This window comes from Gorilla gorilla, chromosome 1 (genome assembly GCF_029281585.2).
Source record: "Gorilla gorilla gorilla isolate KB3781 chromosome 1, NHGRI_mGorGor1-v2.1_pri, whole genome shotgun sequence".
NCBI classification, from domain to species: domain Eukaryota; kingdom Metazoa; phylum Chordata; class Mammalia; order Primates; family Hominidae; genus Gorilla; species Gorilla gorilla.
Genome location: NC_073224.2, coordinates 94,807,757 through 94,834,391, shown reverse-complemented (window position 1 = coordinate 94,834,391; position 26,635 = coordinate 94,807,757). Strand labels below are relative to the sequence as shown.

Here is a 26,635-nt window from a genome sequence, read left to right as displayed (position 1 = left end):
AAGAAGCCCAGAAAGAAGAGATGTCAAGGATTCCGGTGAGAAGTACTATGTTATAAGAAGCAGATTAGGATAACTTGTCTTAAAAATGAAAAAGGGATGAGAAACTTGACAAGTTTTTAGTGCTTTCTTAGCACTAAATGATGACTTAAAGAAAGTTTAGTCCTTGCCAAATTTTCCCCTTTGGAACTGTTTCCACTGTGTGATAGAGATCTGCCACTACCAGCTTGTCATCATTCTCATCCACTGTCTTCTTTGTCTTCTTCGAAGTCATGTCCTACTCCTCTTCCTCTTATCTTTTTTTTTGGCGGGGTGGGGGGGGGGCGGTTGTTTGTTTGTTTTTTGCACTAAGTCATAGAACTGAAAAGACTCTGGGTAATGTTTTCAAAATAAAGCCACATTGTTTCCAATACAACAGCTTTCTCTGGGTTCTTTCACTGCCTCCTTAATGTAAGTCTTAATCACACTTGTATTAAGAGTAGAAACACTCTGCAGTATCTCGTTTCATACAGTGGTGTTAGAAGCATTAACTCCTCAGTCCTCATACCACCACAGGAAAACGGCAATCATTGTTAACCCCCATCCATTGGGGAGATGAAGAAAATGAGCAAACTATGAAGAATGCAGTTTGTTTCGTCTCCATAAGACTGTGAGGCAGTGGAAGGTAAGGGCTAGACCCCAGGATGGCTGATTCCTAGGGCTCTTTTCCTGTGCTCCAGAATGCAGTGACACCTTTCAGTTGTTGCTGTATTCAGAGGTGTGTGTTGCATGTGATAGGTACAGTACTTGACATTATTAACTCTTGCAACCACCGTATGGGTTAGGTATTAATATCCCCATGTTATAGATGAAGTCTGTGATTCCAAAGCATGATGTCTCTCCACTGTGCCACACACACTGACTCCACACAATAACAATTACTCCCATTTTATATCACTTGACATCCTGAAAGTCCTCCACAAACATCATCATATTTAATCCTTAAGAACTTTGGAAATATCAGTGATTATCACACACTTTGAAATAAGCAAGTCACTAATCAATGTGATCTTATTAAAATTTAAGTCAGTTCATGATGCTACTACTACTCCAACCTTCCAATCATGTCGCATCTGTCTAGAATCAAGGCCCAAATCTGTGTGACCTGTGATATGGTTTGGCTATGCCCTCACCCACAGCCTCATCTTTTTTTGTTTGTTTGTTTGTTTTGAGACAGAGCCTCACTCTGTCACCCAGGCTGGAGTGCAGTGGCGCAATCTTGGTTCACTGCAACCTCCACCTCCAGGGTTCAAGTGATTATCCTGCCTCAGCCTCCCAAGTAGCTGAGATTACAGGCATGCGCCATGACACCCGGCTAATTTTTGTATTTTTAGTAGAGACGTGGTTTCACCATGTTGGCCATGCTGGTCACGATTTCCTGACCTCGTGATCCGCCCACCTCGGCCTCCCAAAATGTGGGAATTACAGGCATGAGCCACCACGCCCAGCCCCAAAACCTCATCTTGAATTATAATTCCCACATGTCAAGGTTGAGACCAGGTGGAGGTAATTCGATCATGGGGGCTGTTTCCCCCATGCGGTTCTCATGATAGTGAGTCTCACGAGATCTGATGGTTTTATAAGCATCTGGCATTTCCCCTGCTTGTACTAACTCAGTCCTGCCCCCTTGTGAAAAGGGTGCCTGCTTCCACTTTGCCTTCTGCCATGATTGTAAGTTTCCTGAGGCCTCCCCAGCAATGTGGAACTGTGAGTCAATTAAACCTCTTTCCTTTATAAATTACCCAGTCTCAGGTATTTCTTCATAGCAGTGTGAGAACGGACTAATACAACCTGTAAGGAGAGTGGTCCACTGGTTTCCTCTCCAGCCTCATCGCCTCCTACTCTTCCCTTGATTCTCTCTGCTTCAGTCACACTGGTCACCTTACTATTCCTCAGATACTCAGGGCACGCTCCTGCCTCAGGGCCTCTATACCTGCTCTTCCCTCTATATGTAATGCCCTCTCCCCAGACACCTGCTTGACTAGCTCCCCCAGTTCTGCCAGGTCTCGAACAAAAAATCACCTTTTCACACGCACACAAAAAGCCATCTTGCTGGTCAGGACTTCCCAGACCACTCTTTGCAAAATTCAAGGCTAGCCCCTAACATGTCATATCCACCTTCCATGCTTTAGTTTTATCCTTAGTCTTTATCATTTTCAAACATACTGTGTATTTACTTACTTCTCTCGCTTACCGTCTGCTCACTAGAGTGTGAATGCTGTGAGGGTAGGGCTTTCATCTGTTTTGTTGTTCACTTCTCCACTCCAGCACCTGTAACATACTGGGCACATAGCAGGTGCTCAATAAATATTTGATGAATGAAAACAGATTAGAAAATAGAAAGTCAAAGAAGCTAAGTGAGTTTCCCCAAAATGATATGGTATAGCAGCATCAAAGCTAAAACCAAGACTGGTCTTCTGATCCACATGCAGTTTGGTGCCCAGTTAGGCCAGAATCCGAAAAAGTTGTAAGTTAGGTTCTGAAATAAAACTTAGCCAAATAAGGTAGTTTGGTGTAATTTGCACTTTTAAAATAATTTTTCATCAGTTACTATATCATAGAGGATGAAGAGCAGTCCTTCCCTTGGACTGTCTCCAAGCAGCAGGAATAATGAGAATAAGTTACAGAACTTAAAATAAACCCAGGTGTTTCTGGGCCTCAGATTCTTAATGTCCACAATGAAGGGACCATGTCAGTCCAGAGCTCTTCACAGCTCTAATCTTGAATCCATCTCTTGGATGAATGAAATGCCTGGTTTTCTTTGTAATTTGTTCAGTTCTATGCATACAAGGTATGCAGTTTGTTCTGTAGATAAACTACACATGGGTATTTCTGTAACTCTCCTTTTATCATCATTACCGTCTGTTTGATTCTTTCCCCTACATTTGTGCAAAATGTAGGCTTGTCATCTCACTGTGTTGTATTGCAGGATCAGCAAGTATGTCAAGGATCTCATGTGTCTTCTAATCTCATGCAGCCTCTGCTGCAAGGAAGCTCTCACCACTGCCTCCTCAGAGTTATCCAATGGGCAAAGAAACCAGAAGGCAGGACGACTTAAGGCCAGGAAACTAAATATGCAATAATGGTGTCTGGGGGTCAGGAAAGGAAGTATTTGTACAACATGGCCTGGCACTCTTTGTCACTCTGAATTAAATCTGCACATGGTAATCAGACCTAAAAGAAGTGCACCAATAAGTCAGGCCATTGGTTATCCAGCTCTGTACAAGTTTTGGCAAAGAAGGTTAAATGCAGTGTTTGGCATTGTATCTCAGCCTGGTTCATTTCTTCATTAAAAATTCCCTCTGTAGAGGGTAAAATACAGTTATTTTGAGGTGGTGTCCATATCCTTAGGAACAGGAGGCACTGTCCTAAGCTTCTTTACACATACGAGCTCTTAAATACACAACTTGAGTAAGGTTTATAATTCTCATTTCTATTATATGCTGCACATGGCTTATGATAAAGTGAACCTGCAAATGATGGCAAGATAGAACAAGTCTGCAAAAGTAAGAATGGCAAGTTAATTACAGAAGTTGGATCCTATCAGTAATTTAAACCAAAGCATTTATTTGAAAACAAAATGAAACAAAACACCAATGCCCTCAGTCACCTTCTTATTCCATTCCCATTTGCTCCAGTAGGAATTAATCTCTTTATTTCTCCTTACCCTTGAGCACTTTTATATATCTGCACTTGGGTTAAAGGCAGGTCTGTTAATTTCTTTGTTTGGACAGAAGTTTCCTTAATTTACCATAATCATCACTGCTGTCACTATGCCAGTCCAGTATGTTTGGACTTCACAGATAAGTCTTGCAGTTTCCAAAACACCATCCCATCCTTACTGCGTTTATTCTTGAATGACTTTTCACTGGGAGATAGTATAATTATCTTTTACAACAAAACTACAAATGGGATCCTAATAACAAGTTTACTGTTTGTTAATTTGTGTTAGATATAGGCATACTGTCATATTTTCCTGTAATTTTTCATATCTGGTCTTGTGAACTGTTACTAGTATTTTTCTTCCATATGTATTTTACCTACCAACTTGATTGTAAACTGCTTAAAGATAGAAGCTATGTTATATAAGCATTTCACGCATGCTGGCTCAATGAATCACAAATAATTGGGAATTTGGTTAGACATCTCATCTGAACAGTCCCTGCCCTGATACCACCCTGGGACATTCAGCCCTTGGCCACCTGCTTTGATGAGCACATTTCTATGTCTCCTGCTTAAGTACTTATGTAAGATGCTACTGAGTACCTGACTTCAGACCTACAGAGTCTGTTTGTGTTTTGTTTTGTTTTGTTTTGAGACAGGGTGTCAGTCTGTCACCCAGGCTGGAGTGCGGTGGTTAGATCTCAGCTTTCTGCAGCCTCCGCCTCCCAAGCTCAGGTGTTAGCCTCCTGAGTAGCTGGGACTACAGACACAAACCATCATGCCCAGCTAATTTTTGTATTTTTCATAGAGACAGGAGTACTCCATGTTGCCCCAGCTGCTCTCGAACTCCTGGGCTCAAGCAGTCTGCCTGCTTTGGCCTCCCGAAGTGCTGGGATTACAGGTGTCAGCCACTACACCTGGCCCCTGCAGAGTCTTTATCAAACAGAAGTGAATATTAGGAGGAGCCTGGGGAAGAATTCTCTTTGATTTTAACCTTGGTGTTAACACTCCAGCGATACAACTATGGATCCTCCAGAAAGACTATGTTTTTGCTGTATCAGTGCCACCTATTAGGAATTGTTCCATAAAAGAGCATGAGAAACTCTCTGGAGTTCAAAAAGTCAAAATGACATCCTTGCTAAAAAATCTCTTTATGGTTTGAGTTCCATAGTTACAACCAGGAATCTCTGGGAATTTGGTCTCCAAGCTCTTCTCAGAGCATGTGTTGCATACATTCTGCAAAGCCCTTGGGGGATGGAGCAGGCCTAGTTTTTGGTTTTCAGCAGTGTTTGTTATCTTCACAGTTAAATGGAACACTGGAATGTGATATTTACTCAATTTTGCCCATTTTTCATTCAGTATTTATAATTTTTAATGTGGCAGGTCTTCTAAAAAACCAACAAAAAATTGCTGATTTTGTGATTTTAGTTTCTAAAACAAATGAAAGCAAAAAACTTCTCGCCCCTGAACTCCATCCCTGGCTATTATCCTTCACTCTCTGTTCTTACTCTTTCCTAAGCAAGTAAGATATGACATTTATTCATTAGAGCATTTTATGGTTAATTCACTGTTCAGTTTTCTAAAATGCCATTTGGCTTCTTACCTACAGAGCTATAGCACCAGAATTCACTCGGTATATGTGTAAGAATGACTGCTTCCATTTTCCGAGAGAAATAGAAATAGGACTAAGAGCAGTAATTTCCTTGTATTAAAGAAAAATTATTCATGACACTTGTTGAAAACAATAGAGAAGACTTTATTCAAGGGGGGCTATGGGAACGATACAAGGATTACGGCAGTGGAGTCTTGCAGTATGGGAGAGAGATTGGGCTGGAGTCTGACTCTGACAAGGACAAGTAGGGATTTGTAGCCAAGGAGCAAGGTGTGGGGGTCAGTAGATGGAAAATTACTAAGTGGAAACACCAAAGGTAAGGGAGATTCTTGCTAGACGGACTCAACAGAATTCTTGCTGAAGGCAGGCCAGGGTGATTAGATGTCGAGGGGAATCAGATAACAAGGGTGGAGGATTTTTGTTAAACTTTAGCCGGATTCATGCTCAAACTGGATTCTGTGAGGACAGAGAGGCCCATTTGAGCAGGGGGCTTAGGGAGCTCTGATTAGAGTTAGTTTAAGGAGAGTCTTTGTCACCTGCTGAAAAGAATTCGTTTTTATGGCTCAGAATAATAGTGTAATCATAGCAAGAGATGACTTGTCTATGTCCATTTTATAATAATTCAAAAATCTCAATAATTTCTAAAAAAAAGAAGCATTTGTTATCAGAGTCATAAATGTTGCTATTTATATGCTTAAGTAGTAGTATATCAGAATTCACAGAAAGGAACAATTATTTAATGTGCAGGATAGTATATTCCAAATTATTTCATATTATAGAAATAAAAAATATTCCATAGTCCTTAAGCCATGCCTTTTTTTTTTGAGATGGAATGTTGCTCTTCTTGCTGAGGCTGGAGTGCAATGGCATGATCTCAGCTCACTACAACCTCTGCCTCCCGAGTTCAAGTGATTCTCCTGTCTCAGCCTCCCGAGTAGCTGGGATTATAGGTGTACGCCACCACATCTGGCTAATTTTGTATTTTTAGTAGAGACAGGGCTTCGCCACATTGGTCAGGCTGGTCTCGAACTCCTGACCTCAAGTGATCCACCCCCCACTCAGCCTCCCAAAGTACCTTAAGCCATTCCTTTTGAGACTCTGAAGAAAGGGTACGTTCCTAATGTTTTTGGTTTGGATTATCAGTTCATGGCAGAGCAGTGCCTTAATTGTACTTGGTAGTGACCCCTACTAGCTGTTCAATCATGAATCCTCCAGTACTTTTTATCTGAATAATATGGAGATCCTTTCTTAGTACTTTGTTAGACAGCTTTTCTAGATCGGTTTCCAATAGTAGTGAAAGAGAAAATCCTTTATCCCATCTTTTCCAGAATTAATATTTTCTGATCACTTCATTTGCAAGAGTAAAGTAAATATTGAAAATACCAAAGTGAGCTTCAGTCATTTATAAGAATTGTTTAAAGAAGGCAGTCATCAGTTACTTTTTTCGCATGATTGTATTGCTGAGAGTAGTATCTGCATTAGTCTCTTAAGCAAGACTTTAAAAAATCCTACTGTTGTCCCCACCTTTATTTTCAAAAGATAAACTTAAAATTTACATTTTTAAAAATTTTTAAAAAGTAAAATTTTAAATGACTCAACAGGTGATTAGATTCCATCTAAGGATGAGATTGAATTCACGATCTCAGATTCTCAACATATATTTGGCCTTACCTATTGTTAATGAAACTTGCCTGCAAGTAGGGCTGCATGTTGCAGAACTTAAATGGAGCAATAAAACTATTTATAAATCCAGACACCTTTATGAGGATGTTTCCTTGGTTTCACTTATGTAAGCCGACAAAACGATCAGTTGTAAGGAACTGAAGGAAGTAAACACTTGAATGTATTCAAATGTCTAGGCTTTGCTGAACATTATATGATTAAAAAGCAGCCAAGTTCAGCGTGGAATGAGAACTGCTGACAGTGGAGAACATGAGACCCAGAATGGCAAATAATGTTTCAGACATTGACTTGTCAGACTGGTCTCCACCCTGTACTTAACCCCATTCTCACCCTTTTTTGGAGGGGAAAGGAATTATCTAGTTAAAAACTGAATCTATAGGACAACCTGTCTCTCCTGAGGCAGCTGACTTATGCTAATTCTTGCTTAGCTCAGTTTCTTGAGTTTAGCAGAGGAGATCACTGTCACCCACACCCTCTTTAAATCAGCCTCCTGTGGGGCCATTTCTACACAACCAAGGCCTCATTCATTTGTTTATTCCAAAATATATTTATTGAGTGCCTTCTGTGTGCCAAGGACTGGGGATTCAGTGGTGAATAAACAGATAAAAACACCTGTCCATAGGCAACTGATATTCTAGTGTGATTACTGCTAGGAGTGTGTCTGAGTTGAATTGAGGCTCAGAAGTAGATGTGTCTGAGAGGCCTCAGGAGTTTGGAAATGGGGGTGTCCAACCTGTTTCTTTGTCCTCCAACAGGCTTTATTACCTGTGCAGGTATGGTAGTAAGTCTGTTTTGCGTTCCTTTAAGGAATACCTGAGGCTGGGTAATATATAAAGAAAAGAGGTTTATTTAGCTCACGGTTCTGCAGGCTGTACAAGAAGCATAGTGCCAGCATCTGCTTCTGGTGAGGGCCTCAGGCTGCCTCTACTCACAGCAGAAGGTGAAGGGGAGCCTGTGTGTGCAGAAATCACATGATGAGAGAAGCAGCAAGAGAAAGAGGGAAGATGCCAGACTCTTTTTAACAACCAGCTCCCATGGGAACTAATAAATCAAGAACTCGCTCACCCCTGAGGGAGAACATTAATTTCTTCACGAGAGATCTGCCCCATGACCCAAATACCTCCCATTAAGCCCCACCTCCAACATTAGAGATCAGATTCCAACATGAGATTTGGAGGCGACAAATATCCAAATCATAGCAGGAAGAGACACTCCCTCCTATGAAAACACAAATTTGAAGAACAGTTGTCTTCAGTGTTATACAAACTGCTTTCTGACTGCATATAAGAGAATTCCGTTTATGGGGTTTTGGTCTAAAATTATAATGTCATGTCAGATCTCAGTCATTTTAACTTAAGGCAGTTATTCTAGCCTTTGAATACATTTTTCCCCTGAATATTCATGGTGTTTGTGACAACTATCCAAAATATTTTAAGATTCCATTTTATCAGTAAAACGTATGCCAGGCTTTTTAATAGGCAGAGAGTAATTTGGTAGTATCATTCCTCTTATCCTTTAAAGTTCCTTCATGCTCTAGAATTTAATTCAGTGATTCCTTGTAGAAGCTAGCCTGCCCAACACCATGGGCAGAGATATTGCAGAGAATGCCATTTTGATACTCTGAGAAGAACATGTAATTCCCATGCCTTGATTTTAAATGCAATTAAAGAGCCATAGTTTTTCAGAAGAAAGAGTACTCTTTGGCCTAACAGTAGTCATTGCAGAGGTTTGGTCCTTAATCTGTTTTCAGGGTAGTTATTTCATGGTTACTGGATGTTATAGGGACGTGCTTCTGAACATTGGTTTAGTTTTTATGGGTTTTGAATTTCAGATTGTGACATAAAACAGTTTTCTAGTACGTGGTGCCAGTGTTTTAATCATTAGAAGCCAGAAAGTAATAGGCCATTCCTCATGTTGGCTGACGACCCCAGGCTAAACCTCCAAGCTATGTTTAGGACAGTGAATCAGATTCCAGGGCTAGTTCACTCAGCCTTCAAAATGATTTTTTACCCCAACCCAGTCTTCTCATGGGCCCCTTTGTACACACACCTGAAGTTCACTTGTTTTCTGTTTTTGAGGCACTAATTGTAACTACATAATCAGATGTCAGTTTGGTAGTCTACAAACTCAATTTGAAGAAAATACGTAATAATTTTGTTAGTCATTTTCTTTTTAATGGTGTTTCAAGAAGTGTTTGAGATCGATGAAATGATATTCTTTTCTATGATCTAATGAAGAAACCTCCCACAGTTGTGGGCAGCATTTTTGGAAAAGAGTAGCCAGGTCCAGTGAAAAGCAAATCTAATACCATTAGTCTTTGAACTTTAATGGAATTAGCCAGATTTCCTGAAATAGTCCTAGAAGACTATCAAAAGCCCTAGGGGAGCTAAACTTGATTGAAAATATTATAGGAACTTGACCATATATAGCTTAGACCTCTGTGGCATAGGCTGCTAAATTTCCCAAGGGAGAAATGTCATTGGGTCACCTTTCAAAGAGTCGTTGTTGATGGTTATGAATTCAACAGATAAGCTTGAGGTTGAAGAGAAGTGACTTTGATTGTGTTTTAGGGACAAGGTCTTAACAAAGTATTGTCTAGATTTGTATTTGAGGATATTAGAAGTTCAGAAACCACCATTTCTGGAACTATTCTGCGATGGCACTTTCTCAAGTTGGAGCCAAGAATGGTTGAATTTTCAGAAAGCAAAGGATTTCTTGATGACTTGACCAGCAAGTATTAGAGGACAGCCTTCTCATTGCTGAAGGTTGTGTTCTATATTTTCATCATCTGCTGGGTGCCAGGCACTGTGCTAGCTTTGGGCATGTAGTGGTGAACAAAACAGATGTTCTCTCTGAATTTATGGAGTGGATAGTCTAGTAGGGGTGACACACATTATTAAATAAGCAAATAAGCCAAAGTTTAATTACACTTTGTAACAGATACTATGAAGGAAAAGAACAGATATGATTTGGGAGTGCTATTAGAGTTTTGGTCATAGGAGAAGACCTGAGGAAATGCATTTGTTTGATGATTTACCAGTATTTTAAATGTAATTTCTGGTTTCACAGAACTTGAGTAAGCTGCACAAGGGAAAAAAACTCATCTTCTGTAATTCCTCCCAGTTTCTTAAGCCACTCAGTAAATGTTGACTATGGTTTTGTGGATCCATTTTGTGGTGTCTGTTTTCCTTTAGGCAATCCTCCCTCTGTCTAATTTGGATACAGAATCTAAATCTTTATGAGTCTGTAACAGTACCTGGCCATTACTGGTCTATAATCAGTGCTCATATAATTGTTGAATGAATTAGTGAAGGTTACAAATTGAGTGTGGTTTGTCAGTTAAAAGTGCTCTCCCAATTATCTGATGGAACCACAAACCTTCTCTTTTCCCATTATGCCCCTCCTTCTTAACACAGGTGTTCCCAGCATTCTCTCCCCAAGAGTAATACCCTATGGCCCCAGGGCTCCATCTATCTCTTTTCTACAGATAAGTCCCAAACCTACAGGTTCTAGCCCTGTTTTCTCCTGCAGAGTATCAGTCCTCACCCCAGTTTCTTACTGCTTGCCAGTCCTCTCCACTAAAATGTCCTCCTGGAAACTCAGACGTGTGTGCAACTCTTCCCCCTTTGCCTCCTTAAGTCTTTAGAGGTCACCTTCTCAGAGAGTCCTCCTCTGGGCCCTGCACTTAAAACTGCAAGCTACTCTCCCATCCCACCTCACCCCACACTCACTCCCTAATCAGCTTCCATGCTTTTTCCCCCCATAGCACTTATTCATCATTCTCTATAACTTATTTTCTTTATTTTCTGTATCCACCCTCTCACTCTCTTTTTTTATAAGAATTAAGCTCCATGAGGACAGGATTTTTTTTTTTCTGTTTTGTTTACTACTGTGTCCCCCTGTGCCTGTCATGTGGTAGGAATTCACTAAATGTTTGTTGAATTAATGAATATTTAATGTTCAGGTGTTATATATATATAATATATCATAATGCTTCTATTGCATTAGGAGACAGTGAACAAGTCAGACGCTTGCACTGATCTGTACTGTCACTGTGAATGTAACAAATACAGACTGATCCAAGTGTTCCTGGTGGTGACTCAGATATCAGGAGTGTCTTTGACCATAGATGATGTGATTTTCTGAAATGATAGACAATTCTTGATTGAATTCAGACAAAAACAATGCTCCCAGCAAAGTGGAATGGTGGTGAGAAAGGATTCTGAAGCCATACTGCTTAGGTTTGAATCTCTCCCGCCATTTGCCAGCTGAGTGGCTAGTCACATGATGTCTCCATGTTTCATTTCCTCATCTACAACATAGGAATAATAATAATTCTTCCTCATTTAGGAGCTTGTTACAAGAATTAGATGAGCAGTGTTTAGCACACAGAAACACTAAGTGTTTCTTAAGTAAATTATTATTCAGTAGTTTCGTTCCTGGAAATTTAGGGTATATTAAACTCATGTAAAAGTACTTTAAATTTAAAACAGTGAGCTTCTAGACTAATTTAGTGATGATCAAGTTTCTTTTTAACCTACATGAATTATATGAGATATAAGACAGTTGTCATATGGGACTGTCCTGTGTGTCACAGAACGGCCAGCAGCCCTGACCCCTGCTCACTAAATTTTAGTAATACCCTTCAATCATCATGACCACTTAGAGTGCCTGGAAGGTTGGTGGTTTTTACATACACCGTTCTAGCGAGGCCCATACATTTGTTTTGTGACATCATTATAGATCATCTAACTAGACAAGCTCTCCTTATCTGAATCCTCATTGTCCAGTGTCCACAATACCCTTATCACAGTGAACAAATTCTGCTGTGTCACAGCTGAATGTGTGCGGTCTCTTTTTTCCCCTCCCTGCCTTTGGACACTTCCCATCCTGAATCTCTCCTGTCAGAGGAACTGTTTTTAGTTTATTTCAGCAAAAGGAATACGTGGTGGTGGCCAGAAGCTCTTTGCCCCATGCATGTGTTCTCCGTCAAGCCTCCAGAAAGATTCTTCAGTTTGGAAGCACTTACCCCATCTGCAGTTTGACTGTTACTCACTCAGCGTTCTTCCCACTTATAACTGAGGGGCTCTAGTTTTACCACCCTCCCTGACCAGCTTCAATTTCACCCTACCTCAATTTTTGCCAGGCACTTCTTAAGGGAGCCAAACCTCATTTCTAAAAGTATTTTAACATTATTCAATTAAATGGAACATTTATAAATTGGTTATAAGGGAAAAGATCAATATTGGAGTTCCCATGGAAGGTTTATAAGAAGAAATGGGCCTCAAAGAATTAATAGAATTGGACTAAGTAGAAAATTAGACTGGGCAGAAAAGAGCAGGAAAGGAGGGGGTTTGTTTGTTTGCCAAGCAGAGGGAAAAAATACTAACAGAAATGCAGTGCATGGTGTGTAGGGATGGTTAAAAACCAGGACTCAGATTGAAAATTATAAGTAAGAATGGCACAGTAGAGTTAACTTAAGGGAAGTTCTTGGAAACCACAGTAAAAACATGACATTCTACCACTTCCTTGTTCATTGTGTTCCCGCCTCCCTTGTTTTTCTGTTTGTTTTTGTTGAAGAGGTCTCTCATGGTCCATGAGTGAGTGGATATTTATTTACCTTCCATGCCTCCACACTTGTGTACCCCACACCCCAGGGGATTCAGGCACATATACAGCAGCACTACCTGTCACCAGCCTAGTTTACACAGAGAAAGCTACCTCTTTTTAGGATTAGTGTTTGATTCTGAATAGAAATCTCATTATTTATGCTTCTTTGCAAAGTACTGGTGAAGTCTTATCACTTTTTAATATTAAACTTCATGTAAATGTTTTGGATATTTAATTGTCTATGGTCAAGGTTCTGGCTTGTGTGTTAGTCATCTCCCAGCTAACAGTCTCTTGGCAGGCCATGCTTAATTCAGTTATTGCATGTTAACAGGCTGTTCGAAATTCCACATTGCCTAGAGTTTTTCCACCTCCAACGTCCAGACACTTTTTCTGGCTTCTCCAACCCTCTGGGCATTCAGAATCATAGTTTAGTGCTCATATTTGAAGCCATTTAGCTCTTTCCTTTTTATTTGCCTGATTAATTTTGAATTTGAATTAATCATACTTTATACCCTTTTCCTGACTCAGTTCAGTGTTCATCTCATTCTGTTTACTCAGAAAGCCCAGAACATAAGATTTGAACCATTTGTGCAGTGCCCAAATGTGTGCTGATGGAAGAGTGAACCTTTAATGTTTTGACTCCCATACTATTCCATTTGGTTCTATTTTTCCTAAATAAGTCATGGTCTTTTTTCATTAAGTATACATTTACAAAAATGGTTCAGTCTTTGCACATAACTCAGCTCTCACAATTCCCTAATCTAATGTTGACCATGTTCTATTTTGTCATAAAACCCATGATTTTACTGCTTTCTCTTTACTAGAGCCCTGCATATTAGCAGTGAAGACCTGGTCCTTAATGAAAGTGTGGGGTCCATCCTCAGTGTCTCATATCCCTGCCTGTGTTTTCCTTCAGGAGACCTTCCTTTCCTTCCTATCTAAGCCAGAGTCTTCTCTGTTTCCCCAGTTAAAACTTGATCTGATAGTTTTTATTCACACTGACAGGCAAGTTGTAGGCAACGATTAAGGTGCCTTTCTTCCCAGGGGTGGCCAGAACTCAAAGTCTTAAAGTAAAGGGTAGCCGGAGCTTCATCTGCCACGATTAAGAGGAGTTCTGGGGGCTCTCTGCTGCTCCTGGGTGCGTACTATATAAACAGATGCCTAGCCACCCAGGGGAGGGACCTACAAAGATCATGAGTTACCACGAGCTGTTTCCAGTTTGTCCTCCTTTAATTAAAATAATTAGAGCCTCATCAGTAATGATGAGATTGCCTCACTAACTGTCCAAGGGTGTTAGTACTAAGCCACCCAAAGAACCTTTTTATAATGTCTCATAGAGTAGACCAGAGAATGTTGCTGTGACTCCTTTATCATTTATAGAGATGTGGCTATGTTGGGACTCCTAATGGCATGTTACCCCAAATGCTGAACTATCCAGCTTGTCACTCAGAAGGAGCTTCCTGACTTCAGCTTCAGGCAGTCACATGCTATCTGGTAGAGTCGTCTTCTAGCAATGCTGATAGTTTCCTTGGTCCAGAATTTGTTACCTTCAGAAGAAGAGTGTGAGGAAGAGATCCCATTCTAAAGCCACCTAGACCAAACCTAGCCTGAGTGTCCTTCTGGTTGGGCTTAAGATGACAATGCCATTCCAACCATGGCTAGGAACTCCTGAGTCTTGGAATCAGATCACAGCTTTACATTTCCCTCAAAGCATCTGAGCTTATATTCCCAGGTTTTCCATCTCTTCTTGATATTTAAAGCTTTAAAAAACCGCAGTTATCAGTTTAAACCATAACAGGCACATGGGCTCTAATGACTTCTGCAGGTGGTTTGGGCTGTATTAGAGAACCTAGTCTTGATCTTAAACTGTCATCTGGATTCTAAGTTAATCCAGGAAACCAGTAAGAATTAGTAATGTGTATTGCATGTCTCTGATGCATGTGTTTTCCATTATTTGGTCTTCCACAGTGCATGCGCATATACACACACACACGCACACACAGCCCTTCAGTTTTTCTAAAATGGGGAGAGAGGGACTATGGTTCCAAAAGGAAATGACTGGTGTGGTGCCTTGAAATCTGAACTTAGTCACGTGTTGAAAATGAAATGACTCCAGGCACATTAACAAGATTTCTTTCTTTCATCTCCTACTTTTTGGAAAACCCTTTGATGAGAAACATTGGCTAACTTATAGACTTTCAGATTTATTTCTGTAAAGATAAGTAATAGCCATTGCAAAGCAGCCGTACTTGTGAAATTGGAGTTAAGCTTCCATAACAGCGGTCTTAAAGAATAGGTAGGGTTAGTTAATACACAGCAGCAACCAGCTGTTCTTCATCCCTGCTGAGAGTGGGAAAGAAGGAAATTAACTTCAACTATAATGGAAGAGATTTTCAAGACTGGTAATGGGAAATTTATCATCAATGAAGACTATTTTAAACATTGGAACAAATGAGTGACCAACAGAAGTGGAGGAATTATGTATTCTATTGGATTTAAAATAGAATATATCATCTGCTCAAGACAGTAGAATTGGTAGATTAGATCTGTCTAATAATTTTTAACTCTTGGGGGTCACAGACCCCATTCAGAATCTGATGGCCGCTCTCTCCAAAAACATGCACACACAAAACTTTGCGTACGATTTCAGGGAACTTACAGACTCCCTGAAGTCTATAAATTAGGCCTGAATTTAGGACACCCTGGACTAGATGATCTCCAAAAGCCTGTTTTAGCTCTCTAAGTGACAAGCTCCACAGCGTAGTTGTCCCATACGTAACAATGGAATCTGAAGATCAAATGTCAGACTTTGCATTTTCTTCCTCCAGATTTGTAATGCTTGGCATGCTCAGTGTCAAAGTTAAAAAAAAAAAAGTAGAATAGAAAGAATTCTACATTTAAATTCAATTATTTGTCTTGGAAAAGCCAAACATTTAATTTTAAAACTCACTGGTTGGCTCTGTGTCATCTTTGTAGAAAGGCAGTACAGAACTAGGTTGTCGCCGGCAGTTCTTCCCCAGCCCCACACCCCGCTCTGGATTCACGGATGAAAATGCAAACTCAGATGCCATATTAGCTACTCAGAATTCTCCCTTGTTCACACATCTTTTTACTGTATTGCTGTGATTGTTCAGCTGGGCTTGAAAAATATTATTTATTTTCTCATCAGTTTTATGTCTAAGTTTCATTGACTACAAGTTGGAAGATGACCACCCAGAATTACAAATCAGGGAGTAATTTGGTCCTCTCCCTAAAATAAAGAGCTTCTATCCTCTTAAGAAGTAGGAATGGAGTATAGTCTGTGTCTGCGTATTTTAAACTCATGATAATGAGTTGCCCCATATGTAGAAAGCATGACTCTATATGGTTTTCCCATTCCCTTCTGCAAATATTCTCTAGCTTACCTGCAAGTTCTGTAGACTCCCTTTAATTCCATGTTGGAATTGTACTTGACACTTTGTGCCTGGAATCAGGAACTCTGGAAATAAAGATCGCCTCAATATGGAAGGGAAGTGATCTCTGGAAAAGAGCACAATTGTCAGATGTCTATAACTTGTCAGTTTTCACTGTACCTCACGCTCCTAATGGCAAACCTTTAAATTCATAGTTGGAAGTGTCTTAATGAAGTCAGAAATATTACTGATGAATAGGAGCTAAGCGTACTTGGCCAGGGTCTCCTTACCATTCACATGGAATGCTGGTCCTTTTGACAGTTGTTTCTTCCCATTGTTGAAGGCAGGGAGGAGGACTTGGGGATTCTTCTCTGTATTCCCCACTAAAAACCCCTTCTGTTCCAGTTGCTCCAATCAGAGTAATACACTGCACAGAAAGCATACAAGATATATGATGTCTGTGGACAGATGCTCTGTGGCATTATTAACCCTGGCAGTTGCTTTAGCCCTTGTTTAGTCAATGGAGGTTGTTTGGGAGCTAGAATTGGGAGAGAACAGGCGATCTTGGCACCCAGCCCACTTGTAGCTCTGCTTACTGACTGAGAGTCCCTCTGCACCCCTTGAAAGTTTACTGACAGTTCACACCCTTAAAGCACATTTCTGTATTTCTGGGGCTGAAGCTTATGGCAGAGATGCACATTCTGTTGAATATTTATTCTTTGTGTATATTCCTGTCTGCAGAGAATGTGATCAATGGGCAGGACTACGAAGTGATGATGCAGATTGACTGTCAGGTGATGGACACCAGGATCCTCCATATAAAAAGCTCATCAGTTCCTCCTTACCTCCGAGATCAGCAGAGGAATCAAACCAACACCTTCTTTGGCTCCCCTTCCGCAGCCGCAGAGGCAACCCACGTTGTCAGCACCATCCCCGAGTCATTACAATAGCACCCTGCAGCTATGCTGGAAAACTGAGCATGGGACCCTGCCAGACTGAAGAGCAGGTGAGCAAAATGCTGCTTTCTGCCTTGGTGGCAGGCAGAGAACTGTCTCATACTAGAATTCAAGGAGGAAAGAAGAAGAAATAAAAGAGGCTGCTCCATTTTTCATCATCTACCCATCTATTTGGAAAGCACTGGAATTCAGACGCAAGAGAACAATGTTTCTTCAGTGGCAAATGTAGCCCTGCATCCTCCAGTGTTACCTGGTGTAGATTTTTTTTTCTGTACCTTTCTAAACCTCTCTTCCCTCTGTGATGGTTTTGTGTTTAAACAGTCATCTTCTTTTAAATAATATCCACCTCTCCTTTTTGCCATTTCACTTATTGATTCATAAAGTGAATTTTATTTAAAGCTATGCCACACATGCATGTTCAAATGGTTTCCACTGATTCGATTTTTCATTCATTTAATGCAAACCCATTCTGGATATTGTGCTTATTTGAGAAAACACATTTCAAAATCAGAAAAGCCAAAAACACTCCAAAAACAAGCAAAACAATTTGGAGCTTTAGATAAAAGGAAAAACTCCCAGTTGGTAAAGTTGATCTTAGGATTTGTGGCTCACACCTAAACAAAGGGGGTCAGGGAGTGGGTACAAATTTGAGAAAATAGAAGGGTAAGGGAAGGGCCAGTGGTGGGGTTTGGAGAGAGGAGATAGCTCCATTAATACACATGTTTAAAAGATGGAAAGTTCCATGTGATTGCAGTATGAGATTAAAGCCACAACTATTGTTTATTTTGAGGACTCTAGGCCACCAAGTATTAGCACACATACTTATGTTTTCTCTACTAATCTGGTCCAGGTCCTCATGGACCACAGGATAAAGCTTTCATTTTCATTCATTCTTCTATTGAAATTATACCAAATTCAGCTGAGGAATATGGAAGTAACTTTAGACTTAAACAAGACAAAAGTTTTTTCACTGAAGAATTGACAAGTATTTGCTCCTTAAAACAATGCAGATTAGTGAACGTGGATTCCTGCTGAGGGAGTGCATCCCATAATATGGCAATAATTTTCAGTTTCTCCAACGAAAAGATAGTGAAGGAATTAAATCTTTTGTCCTCCCATGGTTTAAAAAAAAAAAAAAAAAAGCTGTGTTCATTTTTACTGTACTATGCCTCTTTTTTCACCATAGTAGACAATTATGTTTCATTTGATGAATTCATAGAACTGGATCTCAGACAGCGATGTCCTCTCTAATGTTCTACCTTTCAGTTTCTAAAGTGAGTCTTCCTCCCTCTCCTACAAAACTTTTCAATTTTTTGATGTAACTCATCTACAAACACTGTTTCTTACCCCAGTTGACTTGCCTTTGTCAGATTTCTTCTTGTTCCACACTATAGCAATCAATTTCTCTTCTTCCTTACAAGAAAGGGAAAGAGAAATTGTAGCAACCTCTCAAGGATTATATGCAGCTAGTTAATTTTCTGCCTGTGAAATTAGGTCTGGCTCCTAAATAATTTTAAAGAACCATCAGCACTTCTAACTCTCTGGACAGGTGCCTCTTTGTCCAAGCTAGTTAAATGCTTTCCAAGGAAATCAGTTCAACTTTTGTGAGCGGGGAAAAGCAGGGCTTTATTGTTGTGTTACCTGGGAGTCTGGAGTTTGAAAAGTGCTAATTAACCTTCCTCTTTTTCCACATTACAAACCTTTTTAAGCAGCGCAGCACTCCCCTTAGATTTGGCTATCCTGGGTGATTTTCAGACAAGAACCATTTTCTCTGGGGACCATTCTTCTGCTGGGTGCCAAGGAATATAAGGCAAATGCCCAGAAGACCTTCAGGTGACTGGGCAGTCTTATCATGGGATATTTCTTCTGGCCCTGCCCCTTCCCATTCTGTAATGTGAATTAGCCACACCAGAGGCTGTGACCATGGCTAGTAGACAGTGGCAACATAGTCATCCCCAAGATGCTAATCTTCTGCTGGAACTGTCATACGTTATCATGGTCAATGTAAACCTGGTTTGTGTGGGGTGATTATAAATAGTTTCCCTCCTCTCTGTGACAGAATCACAGGAGAAGGACCCATCTCGTGGCCTTCTTGTTCTTAGCGCTTCACTTTTACTTCATCCCTCGATTCCCAGCTTTTTCTATCATCATTTTACCAACTCCTCAGATGCAAGACTTTGGTTATGTCATACTCACCAACGTTAGTCCCTCTCTTCCAGGTGAAAAGGTGGGTAGCGGTTGGGAGGGAGTGTCCGCTGAAGAGCAGGAAGGTGGTAGCAGGGCTGGCAGCTCTGCCACAGAGCTAGGGGTGCCTGTGAGGTGCCGCCCAGAGCAGCCTGGGAGCTTTGCCTTCTTTTGTCTCTCACTAGCCCTTCTACTCTTTATCATTGCCTGTTCTTGAATGGATCTTTGAGATGAGGGGACAGGATTCTCCTAAGGGTAGAGTTTCAGGAAATGAGTGAAAGGCAATTGACAAATGCAAAGAAGTAGTCACTTTTTAAATTGCTGGCAAAGCTATAATTAATCCCTAGGCACAATTGTAGTTTTTATTTTAATGTTTGTATGCACAAGGCCCTTTAGGAAATGAGAAGTTGCCATGCCAGATTAATTTTTTTTTTTTTTTTTTGGTGGGATTGCCTTTTGGGGGTTGCAGCCAGAAATTGTGGGTAATGTGTGTATTTTTTTATTTATTAAATTTTAAACAGGATTGTGCAAGCTTATGAGACAATTAGATAAACTCATGGAGGAGGCAGGTCCTACTGTTATTCGATGATTTTTTGCTCTTTGGGCTGACAATAATACAGTCTTGGGAAGTGATGGTGGAGACTGATGGGAATAGTCTTTCTGCCTGGTTGCAAGTCCCAAATTTTTAAGGCTTAATGGAAGTAAGTGGATGTTTCCTCATGTTAACTACTGAATCAGATGTTAGGAGCTTGTCCCTTTGGGATTGACTTATGCCCAGCAGTACAGGGACACAGCTTCATTACAGTGTTAGTGTAAACTAACTCCAAAGTTAGGAGTTAATGTGAAAGGATCAACCTTGGAACAAATCTGCTGTTTGCCGTGCTTGTAGTACAGAAACTTCACATTGAGTTTTGGGTGGGATTTGTGTTTTCACAAGTAAAAAATCCCCCACGATTATAAAACTCAGAGCATCATCTAATTTTTTTTTTTAATGACTACAAGTTCCAGCACAAAACTGGCATCTCTTTGCCATTTCTTGCCAGTAAGAAGTTGACATGGAGGTATTTGAAAGCAATGTTATGTGAGTCATTCTTACGTGTTCCAAGTAAGTTTAGAAACAGACAAGGAACTTGGGATTCAAACTGATTTTTCAAATCATTTTTAAAGAGACATCATCCTGATTAAATCTTAGCCTGAACCTTCCTCCCCGGTGTGTATTCCCCGGTAGTCACCGCAGCGAGATGCTGGTGAGACTTCCGTGGTGGCATTTAGCATCGTTAAAACTGGAAAACTCTCAAGCTCTTTGCCACTTTCCTACTATTTTTTGATTCTTGCCATTTTACCAAGCTTAGGTTGTGAAACTTGACAGAAATGTATTACAGGAAAAACTTGTAATTGTATTTGACTTTCTAACACATTGCAAAGTTTCAAAGTGACTTTCACTTTCAACAACATATTAGAAGTAACCACTTTTGCTTTCACAGCCTGAAGAGTTAGAGCCTGATCTGATGCCCCCTTTCACTCTGAAGTCATGGGAAATTTTCCAGCCATGAAAGCCCTCTTTCCACTGCATACTGATGGGCTGACTCAGCTTCCTTCAGCCGACTGAGATCTTTTCATACTATTGGCTATTTCATACCAATTAACCTCTTAACTAAGATTGTGAATTGCCAAAATTGATAGACACTTATTACCACCTGTGGACTCCATATTCCTTACCAAAAATGTTATTTTCATCAGTCCTGAGTCATTTTAACTTACAGAAATTAGGATTGTTGCTGCTAATATGAATACCAATTATAACTTTTAGAAACAAGAATAAAGCCTAAAAGAGAATGAAATATAAGAAATGTTCGTTCCCACCCCTAATAACATTTGGAAGTGAATATTCCTGTTTTCTTCCACCCACAGGGATTGGGATTGATTTTTAATTTCCTAGGAAACAATACTAGACTACCCAAAAAGATGTTGCCAGAATCCAAAAGGAACTATGCTCGTAAAAGAAATGCAGTTTTCTCCTACCTAAAAAAAAGAAAGTAAAGTGTGTTCTGTTCTTATCTTTTTAATGACTAAGCTTTAAACAGTTTATTTTGGGTAAGACTAGAACTTTCGGCCGTTTGTTCTAATATCTGTGTTATTAGATGCAATAGAATTTATGAAAAGAAGAATGACAAAGGTATCTGATTAGAAAATTTGATCTTACGCAGGAATCCATGTCATGGCCAGCCACTGTCACATAGTGGGTGCCATTCTCAACATATTGGTTTGCTAACTTTAAGCATTAGGGATTTAGCACACTAAAATACTTTTAATTATATTAGGTTTGGTAACTAAGGAGTAAATAAATCATAATTTATCATCTGCCAAGGCCAACAAACAACACTATTGTGCTGTTTGCTCTCAATGAAGTTGAATAAACCAGGAGGCTTGGCATATCCCCTTTATGTTAATCCCAGCTAGAGATTAGCAGGTTGACTTTCACAGCAATTGCATATTGATCCATTTTAACTCATACTTGCCATAATTTCCAGGCCAGTCACCAGGACAGAGGAGATGATGGGGAAACAGAGCTTTAGATGAAAACTGCTATGCACTACTAGCCTTAGAGGCACTGGTTTCCTGTTACCACTTTGGCAAGTATGGACGGTCTAAGTCCAGTAGGGCTTCAACCATGGAGCCATTAGAACTGAGGGGGGAGTGTTAGAGATGCCATTTCACCAGGATCTTTTTGCTCAGGTTGTACCCATGCCAATTGAAGAACGTGTTAAAGATGAGGAGGAGAGATGTACCATTCTCTCCCTTAATAATGATGTTGGTTTGCAAAACCTAAAGAAATAATAACAACAGACTATTTCATACTTTCAAGCAAGTCTTTATACTACCTGTTATTTCTCTAAAATTCAAATAAAGAATTTTTAAACTTACCTTGTTTATTCTGTATGTAGAAAGAGAGAAAAAAGCCCCCAAATGAATCTTCAGTGTTGGGGGGTTAGTAATGGGAAAGGAAGCCTGAAAAGGCTTTGTGGCTTGTGTTACTGTTAAGATGAAACTGTTGAACTATTTTCCACTCTTCTCCCAAGCCTAATTACATAAAAAATTCCTTTATTTAAGTGTCCAGATATTTAAAGTACAATCTTATCAAGGAAAAAAAATCTAAAAACCCATATTTTATCTATGTCTTCAGGAAAGTGGGTTACTCGGTCACGCATCTTGTCCTCACCAAAGGCCTCTTCCCAGCTTGCAATGGCAAATGCCACCACACCTGAAGCTAGTCACTGCAGACTGACAGCAAGGGATCCATCCAGGAGTAATTAATGCAGGCATTTACTGAGCACCCAATGATTACCTCTGACACTGGTTTATTAACTATATTATCTTATTTCAATCATCTCTACATCCTATTGTGTAAGATGGTTATTAATAAGTAGTGGAGCTGGCTGGGTGCAGTGGCTCACGCCTGTAATCCTAGCACTCTGGGAGGCCAAGGCAGGTGGATCACCTGAGCTCAGGAGTTTGAGACCAGCCTAAGCAAAGTGGTGAAACCCTGTCTCTACAAAAAATACAAAAATTAGCCAGGCATGGTGGCAGGTGCCTGTAATCCCAGCTACAAGCTACATGGGGAGCTGAAGTGGGAGGATCACTTGAACCCAGGAGGCGGAGGTTGCAATGAGCCAAGATCACATCACTGCACTCCTGCCTGGGTGACAGAGTGAGACCCTGTCTCAAAAATAAAAATTAAAAAATAGTGGCCCAATATTTGGGCCCAGGCAATTATGTGAATTATTCACCATTATATTATTCCATCTGCTGATACATAGATCTGGCATAAGTTCATGCCCTAAAAGAGCTCACAGTCAGCCCATGGAGCCATATACATAAATTACAAAATTACAATAACATCAGGGTTCTCTGAGAGGCAAAACTACATTTGTTTCAGAAGATACTTTAATGGACTTATTTAGAAAATGAGACCCCCCCCGCCCCCTCATCTAGGAGACCAACCTCAAATCACCTCTACTGCAGACAAAGTTAGCAGAGATTGGAGGGTAGAGGGTTGAACAGCAGAAAAGAGAAATGGGACCAAGGAATAGGGCTGGAGACTAAAGCCCCCAAGGGGAGTGTCATGAAAAGACCCCTGGTAGCAGGAGGGCAAAGGACTTTTACAAACTGTGATGCTGAAATGCAAATCCTCTTCATTGCCCCAACTCTTCAGTAAAAGCAGATACACAGTTTTGTATCAATGTTGCCTTGGGAGTGAGAGACTGAAGGTAGGACTCAACATGATATTACTAGTGAAGAAGAAGACAGCACAGCAAGATAATTCATACACTGAAGAGTCAGTGGACGTCAGGTGAAACAGGGAAATAAAAACTTCCAACCCCCCACCCCGCCCCCACAATCTTTATGGCATTGTCCCCTGGGACTTCTCACTGTATGTGGGATATGGTTCAAGACAATTTTTGAATCTCAAAGGGTAACCACAAATGACATTTGGGTTATATAACACATGGTATCATAGATAGAGGGCCTCTTTAGCATTTACCCTGTAATTTACCTAACTGGTCCAATTTTGGTAGAGATTTAAATCACTTCCAATGTTTTGCTCACCATAGGAAACCTATCGCATATTTCACTCCGTCATATTCATTCGGCATGATCTGTACAAATGCCTGAAGAGAATCGTTCTCTTAGTTCAGTTCAGAGTAGGAGCTGATGCTTATTGAGGACTTAACCTTCCAGACATCATGCTAAGCCTTTACAAGCATTAGCTCATTTGAACTTTGCAGCAAGCCTTCATCATCGACATAATAATACCTATGTCTGTGAATTACAGATGAAGAAATAGTCACAAGAGATTAAGTAACTTGCCCAGGATCTCACAACTAGTACATAGCAGAGTTGAGATTTGAAATTAAGTCTGTCATGATTTTAAAGCCACATTCCTTCTACTATGCTACATTGTCGTTCATCCTTTGAAGTCATAAAGAGACAAATGAGTGAGGAAGAAACCAAGCCACACAACACAGGCAACCAGGGTATTGAGGCATGTTCAGGAAAGAGGGAGAGTCGCTAAGAGGCAAGGTCCAGCAGTACTCGAGGGTTTTCTATGAATGACTCAGAAGGCATACACTCGATGCTGGCTGCATGCAGAGCCCATGCTGGGCTGCTGCACCAATTCTTCTAGACCTCAGTCCTTGTAGTCCCCATCTTGGACGAGTTACCCAGTGGGGTGGATGCAAGCTGGCTCCTCCATAATTGAAGATCCTAGGCTCTCCCAACTCTCCTACTCTACTCATATCCAAAAGCCCACCCAAGTGTGGCGTCCAGCTCCATCCCAGGATGTATCCACTGTTTTCCCTGTGATCACAAGTTCTATAGAAAGTTTTCACTGCAGAATTAACTGCTGATGTGGATGCTGGACTATGAAATAGAGATGCTTGTGTAAGAGATCACTAATCTGCAGACCCAAAATTGAAATGGTTTGTTTCAGAAGTGAAGGATATATCTTTAAAATAAATACAACACACCATATTAATAAATGGATCATCTTGTAAGATTGAGTGCAGCAGTGTCAGTCCTAAAAGCTGTATCTATTTGGAAGGGGGACCTTGCAAGGCTAACAGAAAATACTGTTGCCAATTGTATACAGTACAGCCCATATTTCTGCAAACATCAACTGGGTACAAAGGAAGAACTGAGAACCTCAAAAGCCATCTCAGATGCTCCTTCCCTAGGTGTCCTGCTTGACTTCTGAAGCCTCCGAGGTTATCTCCATTTCCTGAGCACCCAATGGAGCTTCGATTCTTGGGCTGCATTTCTTCATAGTGGGCTAGAGGCAATGGCCCTGGAATTTAAACATTTGCCACTAGTTCTAAGTGTTGTGCGAAGCTCCAACATCTACCTTGGAGCTGTAGGAAACCATACAGATGAACTAGACAACATCCTTGACATGTCCTTCACATGTCTAGAGACATGAGTTATGTCTCTTCCATGGGACTATGTGGTCACCCTTCTGTCCCCACAGAAGAGTAAAGATCATTTCCAGGCAAGGGTAAGATTTCTGGTCAGCCTGAAAAAGAAAGTTCAGTTGGACACAAGCTACTCTCAGGAGAGTTTGGGGGTGGGAGGTTCATGGCCAGCATCTTTGCCATGGGCACAGATCTCACCCACTCACTTGGCTGCTGGCCCCAGGACATCAAATGATCCATTTCGCCATATTGTCTCTGGTTTCCTGGAGTTGCTGGAATTCTTCTCTGCTAAGCCACTCGTTCACATGAGATCGACATGTTGTCCCCTTCCGCCTGGCAACCTTTAGGAAGACGGAATTACAGCAACCCCCACACATCCAACTAGGCTGTCTCCATCAAATCGCCAGCTAGGGGGAACGGGAAATTCATCTTAATTTAGACAATATGAGCAGAAAAGATGCTGAAACACTTAATCTCTTGTTTTAAATGACTCTACAGGTCACCACCCAGGGGAGCACAACTAGAAGCACATTGCAAGTAGCAGCACGGTTGGGGCCGATTCCATCTTCCCAGGATTTATCATCTGGTACAAGTCAGCAGGGCTCAAACAGTCCAAGGAAGGAAAAGACCACTCATAGAAAGATTGTTTTTGTTGCCATAGCAGCATCTTGTACTTATCCCTTCCTAACTCCCATCGCCTTTGCGATTACCAGTTAAACATTTATCATCCCTGTGGGACAGTGAGCTCCAGAAGAGCAGGAACCCTACTAATGTCTTGAATTCGATTTTTTTCCTCCAATAGTGCTGTGGATATAGTGTGCTTGGGACATGGTGGTTTGGGCATTTTAGGCTAAATCAGGATTTCGTTGAATTATTGAGCATTTAGAAAGCCACAAATATACACTGTCCTTCCAGGAGTCTGCATGATAGACTGGCATTTGTCACACTGCACTAGCTACTGCACCCTATTCAGATATTCACAAGGCACAGAAGTTGCAGTATGCGCGATGCCCAGTGCTGAGGCAGGACTGCAAGGGAAACAGCAGAGATCCCTGCCTTCCCTTAAAAGACGAGGCATCATTTGTTTTCCACTTCCCCTTTTCTTTTCTTTCTTTTTTTTTTTTTTTTTTTTTTTTTGAGATGAGGTCTCGCTCTGTTGCCTAGGCTGGAGTGCAGTGGCGCGATCTCGGCTCACTGCAAGCTCTGCATCTGGGGTTCACGCCATTCTCCTGCCTCAGCCTCCCAAGCAGCTGGGACTACAGGCGCCCGCCACCATGCCCTGCTAATTTTTTGTATTTTTAGTAGCGACGGGGTTTCACCATGTTAGCCAAGATGGTCTCGATCTCCTGACCTCATGATCCATCCGCCTCGGCCTCCCAAAGTGCTGGGATTACAGGTGTGAGCCACCGGGCCCGGCCTTCCCCTTTTCTTTTCATCCTATTGCTTTTTCCTCTGGCTTCAGTCTGTGGCATCTTAGAAATGGGCCTGGAAAGAGGATGTAAACCAGCGAGTCTGCAAGCGGGGCCCTGA

The 26,635-nt window shown here is 40.9% G+C and overlaps 1 protein-coding gene across 5 annotated transcripts in view; it reads left to right on the top strand.

Annotated features, from left to right (window-relative positions):
• The window catches only part of ATF6 (activating transcription factor 6), a 195,783-nt gene extending 173,723 nt beyond the window's left edge, over positions 1 to 22,060 (top strand). For all 5 annotated transcript variants that reach the window (XM_019025857.4, XM_063693476.1, XM_019025862.4 and 2 more), the window contains exon 16: positions 16,738 to 22,060. In XM_019025857.4, coding sequence (XP_018881402.4) covers positions 16,738 to 16,946 — 209 coding nt within the window. In that variant the 3' untranslated portion in view covers positions 16,947 to 22,060. The remainder of the gene's footprint in view (positions 1 to 16,737) is intronic.
• The last annotated feature ends 4,575 nt before the right edge of the window (positions 22,061 to 26,635 follow it).